Here is an 8752-nt window from a genome sequence, read left to right as displayed (position 1 = left end):
AAAAATTCGTTAGCGTCGTCACAATCATTATTTGTATCGTGTTTGTTTTCCTCATTAATCGTACCAATATTATCCGTAATATTGGCAGTGTTAGCAGTGTTATCAGTGATGCTATTTTCGCCGATTAATACGTTATTGTTAGGGTTCGTGGTTGAAATACAGGTTTCAAACTGCTCGATACACTCAATTAGAAATGTATCGTCCTCGTCATTCGCTAGCATCTCTTGTATGTCTAATAAAATGTAATATCTATTATTTCGATTACTCTCCCCCCCTCCTCTCTCTCTTGATACGTTAAAATGAGCGAATTGCAGCCAACTTCTGCAAATTTGTTATACTTACTACGTCATTCATCATACAATATTTTTAACGTAAGCCGTATTTTGTAAGCCACGTCGCACAATTTCGTTATAAATAATATGTAGGATGTCGCGATCACCAGAGAACAAACCGTGATTAAAACATTTTATGATATTACGTAAAGTGGTATGATTTATTAAAAATTTAAATTTTTTTAATAAAGTTTGTCGCGAATCACTCCGTAAATGTGTACACCAGGCTCTATTACAAACGCTGCGTAAATACAAAGAGCGCGGTATTAAAACACTCTGTACTTTAATTATTATTTCGCGGAGATTCATTTTAACACAGAACTTTATTCGCTCAAAGTTCTCGATATACTAAATGTTACAAAATGCTCTCTAACGAGTTATAAGATTTCTGCAGCATCAGCCGATTCTGAGGATTTCTACTCGTTAGTTTTTTGATAACAAGACATCGCAGACATCTCCGAAACGGACTGTATAAAGTTTTATATTTAAATACATTTTTGTAACACGGAAACAATAATAGTAATAAAATAGATTCTTCCTTCTCAGTCTATTCATTCACCTCCTCCGACACATCTATCGGTGCCATCTTCCCCACACCTCAGCCTCAGCCGCAGCCTCAGCATCTTGAGTGAGAATAGAGTGAATGGTGTCAATTATATCTGATGCAGCGTTTTTTAATAACTAACTAGATAAATAGCTAGATAGATAATAAAATAAATTAGATTAAGGATAGAATTTATCATTTAATAATATAATACCAGATATAAGGAAAAGATATTATATTATTAACGGTTTTAAATAAATTCTAATATTAACGTGTTTTATTATCGTTTATTTGTTATTTGTCTATTTATTAAATAAAAACGCTGCTTTGTTTCACACAGGATGTACAAGCTCAAACGATGACGTAATAATGTATGGGATACTCGTTTTTTTATCGCGAGACGTGTAGCAGGCGGTTTCATATTACCTAACGTGTGCATGTGTTTGCTCTTTATGTGTTAACTTTGGGGAGTACGGATTTGCGGCACTATGGTATATTAAGATTTATAGGTAATCCTTCTGCCCCACCATTGCACTGATCTTCAGTGTATAAAATCGACAGCACAGCGTTCATTAGACGTTTGTTAATTAAGCTAATAAGTACCTTGCGATATATTGTACAGTGACTAACGACATGGCAAAACGAAAAACGAATAGCAGCTGTACCAATTCCGAATCATGTGAAACAAGTAATTCGTGCACATTTGTATGGAAACAACTTCTTCTACCTACAATATATAAATTAAATCTTTCTTTTGGTAAGTGTTAAAGATCGTAAGAAATATATCCGATAATTCTATTTAATATCACGCGAGCGTTCGTCTCTTCAGTTTCTCGCATTCTATAAATTTCATATTTGGCCACGACTTTTGTTCGTGGCATTATATCTCAGCTTAAGACACGGTTTCAACAACTCGTATTTGCGTGTTTGCTCAAATTCCGCGTTTGCATACCGAAAACTAAAAGGCGATCTCGCCCGATATTGTAAAGCTAACGGTTGCCCCACAATTGAATAGGCAAATTCGGGCGCGGATAAGAATTCCTTACCCAAAGGCCAGAAGCGAATTAGCAAGCGCGCGGTTGAGACGTATCATTATAATTGCGATAGAGAAGACTTAGCCGAATTTCCGTGGTTACGCGAAAAACTCTTGTGCGAACTAAGGAGCGTCGTACATTTTACAAACGTGATTACTGTGTACACTTCATTAAAACCGAATTATCAGTTCAAAATTGTGTAAAACCATTTAACTAATCCGTTCGTCACTCGATAATTGGAGTGTAGCCTCACCTAGTAGTGTGAATGAGTGCGGCGTGAATCGGCGTCTCTGTAAACTGCAACTTAAATTTAAAACTGTACCTGATTAACAACAACCTGTTTTTACAAAATATAAACTTTGTGTAACTGTGCAATCATTAACGGTGTTGCTTGATCCACCATCACCTCATTCGCTTATCTTATTCCTTCCGTCTTTATCGCTTTCTCCACTTACTCAGTCTCGAACCGCTCTTGCCTTCTCTCGCTTTTTCACACTCCCGCATTCTATTCGCATACTCTCTTGCTCACTCTCCTTGCTTGCGCTTGCTACGGCGCTCGCTTTCCGTTCAACCACGCATCGAAGCTGTGCTCCTCGTCTCGCGCCAACACCCCGCGTTCTCGCGCCAACACCCCGCGTTCTCGCGGAACGGAACCAGCCGTTCGTTCCGCTGAACTCGAGCAAACGCAGCTCAGTTCGCGAACATAATTCCTTCGAGCCGGATCGGGGTGGTTCTATGCGAGTCTGTTCTGTGGCCCCTCCACTACAGCGTGGTGACAGAAGTATCTATCGGAGCAAAAGCAATTCAAGGCGAACATCAACATGACTGAGCATATGGCGCGACAGATCACAGTGCTGCAAACGATCGAGCGAGTTCTCGCCAACTTCAAAAAGATTGGTCGAAATAATTATACGGCCACTAAAATTCGGCAACGGATGACGATGTTGAAGGAGTCCTGGGCGGAATGCCGGGAAAACCACGCCATCCTCATGCAGACAATCCCAGAAGAGAAACGTGCCAACATCAGTTACTTCAAGGACGCTAAATTCAACCTACATCAGGAGGTCTACGAGGAAACGCTGGACTACATGGCCGACTGCCTTGAGGAATTGGAACCTGCGCCGTCAGCGTCGTCGTGCAATCCGCTGCAATCGATAAGTAGCGTCGATCGATCTTCATTTTCGCTCACGCATTTACCGCCGATTAAACTCCCGCCCTTTTCTGGAACTCTAGACGAGTGGGAAAATTTTCGAGATCGTTTTAACTATCTTATTATTCAAAATAAAGATCTTACTCAATTTTCGCGTATGCATTTTTTGGCCTCGAGCCTCACCGGTCACGCGTTAGACACAATTAAATCCATTCCGATTACCGCGGCTAATTTCGAGATAGCGTGGAAAACACTCGTCTCGCGCTACGACAATAAGCGCCGCTTAGTCGAAGTGCATGTATCCGCCTTATTCGATCTTCCGACGACGACGCGCGAGTCCGCGATCGAGCTCAACAAACTCCGCGATGAAGCGAATCGATCAATCGCATCATTGAAAGAGCTGAATCGTTCACCCAAGGTAATGACATTCTCGTTCACTGTGTAACTCAAAGGCTGGATCATGCAACTCGAAAGGCATGGCGTCTGAAAACCGGTGAGGATCCGCAAATTCCGCAATACGAGGCTCTCTATCGGTTTCTGGAAATGCGAGTTCGTGCCCTCGAAGAATTGGCGCCGGCGAAAACCGAAAAAAAGCGTTTGCAAAAAATCTCAAGCGTTTCAACAACCGTATCCAAACTAATGTGTCCTTTGTGTCAAGCAGCTCATTTTATGAGTAAATGTCCACAATTCATGAAGAAGACGCCGAGTCAGCGGTCTGAAATCGTTAAAGCGGCAAATCGCTGCGCTAATTGCTTAAGTTCAAAACACGCAGTAAACGCGTATCCGAGCAAATACTCATGCAGATTATGTCAAAATAAACACCATTCGATGTTACATTCTGACTCGACCTCTTCTTCTCTAGCAATTCAAACTCAGCGACCGCGTTGAACGTGACGTTAGAAAAAAGGGAAAGCAGCTCGACGACTACGTTGTGTTCGACGGCAGCGGCACCCGCGTGCAAAAATGTATTACTCGCTACAGCTCGCGTTACCGTTCTTTCGCCGTCGGGTCGCACACTTAACGTGCGAGCGCTTTTCGATCAAGGTTCAGAGATCACCTTTGTCACAGAGCGTCTCGCACAAAATTTACGATTGCCACAGTTTCGAATACCACTCTCAATTTCGGCCGTTGGCGCTGTATACGCGGGCACTTGTCGTTTTGCCACTCCACTCAGGATCGCTCCGATCAATCACAATAATACTCCGCTAATAACGACAGCCGCATCAATTCTCTCCGCTTTAACGAAATACTCGCCATTACCGGCACCCCCTCAGTGCGATTTAAGCTATCTTCAGGGTCTTGATCTCGCGGATCCGACTCCCGTCAGTGCCGAACCAATTGAACTCATACTCGGTGCGGATCTTTATCCCGAATTGTTTCTCGACGGAGTACGACGGGGAAAGAGCGGACAACCGATCGCCCAGGAGGCGATCTTCGGGTGGGTCCTCACAGGTCCCACGTCAAATTCCGGTTTGCCGCATCGATCGACTACCGTGCAGCATTGCGCGAGCGCGGACAATCTCGATCGAGAACTCAGATTATTCTGGGAATTCGAAGAAGTGCCGCGCCGAGCACTTTTCAGCCCAGAAAAACAACAGTGTGAAAATCATTTCTCAACTACGCATTCGCGCGATGCTGACGGTCGTTACGTCGTGCGTTTGCCGTTCAGGCGCGGACCACCAATTGACATTGGGGAGTCGCGTGCCGTCGCTGAGCGTTTTCTGTCCGGTCTTCACCGGCGCTTGCGTTCGAACTCCGCTCTCACTTCGGAGTACGATGATTTGTTGCGCAAATACGAGGCGCTCGGCCATATGCGTAAAGTTACAGACTCGACGAACTCCGCTCAACACGTTTATATTCCGCATCATCTGGTCATCCGAGATACTAGTGTTACCACGCGATTAAGAGTTATTTTCAATGCATTCAGTCGCACGACAAATTCGACTTCTTTGAATGATCATTTGCTAGCAGGGCCGAAACTCCAAACGGAGTTGCCTGCTGTGATCTTGCGATGGCGACAATTCCGATATGTATACGCAGCGGACATTGCGAAAATGTACCGCCAAATCTGTGTTGATTCGCATAATATCGACTTCCAGCGAATATTATGGAGTGCCAGTAACTTCGATTCCGTGCAGGCTTATCAGTTGACCACGGTCACCTACGGGACCGCGTGCGCGCCTTTTCTCGCTCTTCGGGTTCTTAAGCAACTCGTACAGGATGAGGGCAGCTCGTTTCCTCTTGCCGCGCCGATCTTGCAGGAAAACATCTGCGTCGATGATGTTCTTTTTGGTGCCGACGACATTCCGCTACTCAGACAAACTCGCGAACAAGTCTGCGCTTTGCTCGGTCGGGGGCGGTTCGAGTTGAGAAAATGGGCTAGCAATTCAGCTTCGCTGCTAACTGATATCACACTCGATAATCATGGCCTCGCATGCGATCGCACTCTGCATGTTGACGAAAGCCTCAAAATTCTGGGCATAAGTTGGAGCCCCGTTTCCGATACGTTCAAATTTACCGTAACTCCCCCTCCATCTGTGTCAAGCACTAAGCGTTCTATCCTTTCATACATTGCGAAATTGTTTGATCCCATGAGGTGGTGTACTCCAGTCATGATTGCAGCCAAAATCTTTTGCAACGGTTGTGGCAATTAAAACTCGACGGAGGGACGATGTTCTTCTGGCTGACGTCCTACAACAGTGGGAAACCATTCAGGTTTCCCTTACCGAACTCCATGACCTCCAATTGAGTCGATGGATTCAGCGAGGATCCGACACTGTCCGCTGCAAATTGCACGGATTTTCCGACGCGTCCACTCTGCATACGCTGCGGCTGTGTATCTTCGTCTTATCTCTCACTCTGGTGACGTGTCTGTGCATTTGTTAATTGGCAAATCAAAGGTCGCTCCAATTAAGTCTCTCAGTATTCCTCGGCTGGAGCTATGCGCAGCCGTGCTGCTGGCTCGGTCACTCGAATTCGTGCGAACCACTCTTGATCTCGCCGCTTCTCCGTGCTATTGTTGGACAGACTCTACTGTCGTTTTAGCCTGGATTACTCAACAACCTGCTAAGTGGAAAACATTTGTGGAACAAACGGAGCTCAGTTCGCGAACAGTAAGAAAGTAATTATCGGATTTGAAGAGGATGAACAAAGTGGCGATTTATATCCAGCGGCTCGTTTAATCGGAAAAGATTTTATTGGCGTGTTATTTAAAACAAATGCCTGCGATAATTTCCAGAAAGATTTTAACACTATATCCGAATATTTTGATACGACTGATGACGTGGCTGAGAAAATGCGTGATCAGCAATTTATAAAAGATTTCTTGCTACTATTCACAATTTCATATGGTCAACGATCTATAATTATTGAGGGTTTGCAAAATTACAGGGAAGAGCTTGATATACAAAATCGTCAAGACGCTGCAAAAAAGAGAAGAAAATTTAACCCACGGGCAATAATAATCTAAAAAAACACTTTTGATAATCTTAAAGAAATATGTGTATGCATTAATGAACGCTTGAAAAAACTTGAAGCAATCACTGAATGCGTCAATTATTGTAAAGATATTTTAATCAAACGGATAAATATAGAAGTGTCAAAAAATTTAAAAATGGATTTACATTCCGTAACGCATTTTATTAAAACTGTACGTTGTATTCTTGAAAAACAGATTTGTAACGAAGTAAATATAAAATATCCGATATTTACCGAGCAAGAATTCTACATTATTTTTCTCGAGCTAACAACGATATACAGAACTTACACCGCCCAAAAAGTTATTAAGTAAGTATATAACTTGGTACATTATATAACTTTTTAGGCATATTCGCTACTTAATAATAATAATTATTGTTATTTACAGTACTGCGGCCAATACATCGGTTTTAGAGTAAATAAACCTGATTACGTCGCTGTGTTTATGTGCATCATGCCTGGATGCCGAGCATGCTTTGCAACTGGCTAAGAAAATTAATTTATAAAAATTACTTTGATTATTAAACAAACTACATAAATTACTGTATTTTTAAGAATATATAATAAATATATATGTTTAATAAATATTTAATAAATGTGTATTTTTAAAAAACAACCTCTCATAAATTAGCTTAAAAACAGTTATAAGTCTTAAGAAATTAAAAAACAAAATTGGTCGATAGAAGAGTAGTAGTAGTAATAGTAAGTATTCCCTCTGTATAATCGTTAATTTATTAAAGCTCTAGCATTAAAAAGATCAAAGTAAAATAACAACACCGATCGCGCTGCTATGGGCAGCTATCTGCGGTGGTAGTGGTGATAGTGGGGAGAGATCGACGAGTAGTATCACTATTGGGGAGATGACTGTGACGCTGTGCGCCGTGATAAGAAAAGTGGGAGCACGGCGCCAGTGACGTCACAGTCGTCTTCCCATAATGGTACTAGCCTATTTATGTAGCATTATTTTCATTTTTTCTTTGCTGTATTCTAAGAATATATGCTGACATTATTGGATCAAACTGAGAAATCATTTCTATAGCTTTTAAGAAATTGCCATTATCCGGTTCAAATAATTTACTCGAAGATCCACAAAAAGCTAAATTTTGTTTAGCTAAGAATTTCATGTAAAATACGTTCAATTACAGAGTACCAATGTTTCTGTTCTGCCTGAAGTATACGGTGTTCCTGTTGATCTATTGTTTTTTCCGTTTTTAATGCTATGGTCAGATAAGTGACCACTTTTTGAAATTTTGTATATGATCTGAACCTTAGAACATATATTACTGGAAGGAACATAGACCTATGTTCTCTGTACATTCAAGTTGACGCAGAGAAGATTGACAAAGATGAAGATACAATACGCAAAAGATTGACGAGGATGGATATAGAATGCGCCCAGTCGGCAATGCGCATGGTCCGATAAATAAAACCATAGATACGCGCGAGCCGCGCGAGCACTGCGGGGTTATGAAAAGCAGCAACAGCTAAGCCTAATTGTAAGTGGAAAGAAACAGTGAGAAAAATAATAAAATTTTGTATAAGTGATTTGAACGCGGTGATATAGATGTATTGCTATATCTGCAAAGAGCGAGATAAGGCGTCTACCTATCATGTGTAAGTATAACTGCATTATATATTGAAATCTTGAACTTTGGTAATGCGAATTTTGAAGTTATATTGCTAATTTATTTCATTATTTCTAGCTATAAAAATAAATTATGAACAATTAATAAATTAAAAAAAAACAAGTGTCTGAGAGTAGTATTTGTGATAAATAAAATAATATATGGAATTCTTATAGATTTCCGAAGAACCTTGAAATCCGCACAAAATCGTTAGCAGCATTTGGATTAAAGGAAATAGATATTTCAAAATCCACGCGAATATGTGGAAAACATTTTAAAGAATCATGTTTTCATATTGTAAATATTCAAGGAGAAAAAAAAATGTTAAAAAAAGGATCAAATCCAGAGTTGCTTCTTTCTAAAGAGAGAAAGAAATCATTAAAAAGGTACATATTTTTTTGATACAATGATTTACTTATTACCCTCTGTAGGCCGCAACTTGGGGGCCTCTGGGCCTTCTCAAGTGTGCTCGAATTTGTTTGCAATGTGATTGATGAAAGATTGATAAAATGTAGGTTAATTATCTGAAATATAAGTTATTTTGTTTCAGAAAACTAGATGAAATGTTCGATTCTCCTGAAACTTCTTCA

General features: G+C 41.0%; 1 protein-coding gene across 1 annotated transcript; it reads left to right on the top strand.

Annotated features, from left to right (window-relative positions):
- The first annotated feature begins 2731 nt into the window (after window positions 1–2731).
- Window positions 2732–7027, top strand: LOC113005209. The gene is made up of 5 exons (XM_026140432.2): window positions 2732–3478; window positions 3535–3773; window positions 3923–5579; window positions 5961–6173; window positions 6926–7027. The coding sequence occupies exons 1-5, from the start codon at window positions 2732–2734 to the stop codon at window positions 7025–7027; spliced, it is 2958 nt and encodes a 985-aa protein (XP_025996217.2).
- The last annotated feature ends 1725 nt before the right edge of the window (window positions 7028–8752 follow it).

The sequence above is a fragment of the Solenopsis invicta genome, chromosome 12 (assembly GCF_016802725.1).
Source record: "Solenopsis invicta isolate M01_SB chromosome 12, UNIL_Sinv_3.0, whole genome shotgun sequence".
Lineage (NCBI taxonomy): Eukaryota > Metazoa > Arthropoda > Insecta > Hymenoptera > Formicidae > Solenopsis > Solenopsis invicta.
Note: the sequence above shows the minus strand (reverse complement) of the source record. Positions and strands in the feature narration are given on the sequence as shown.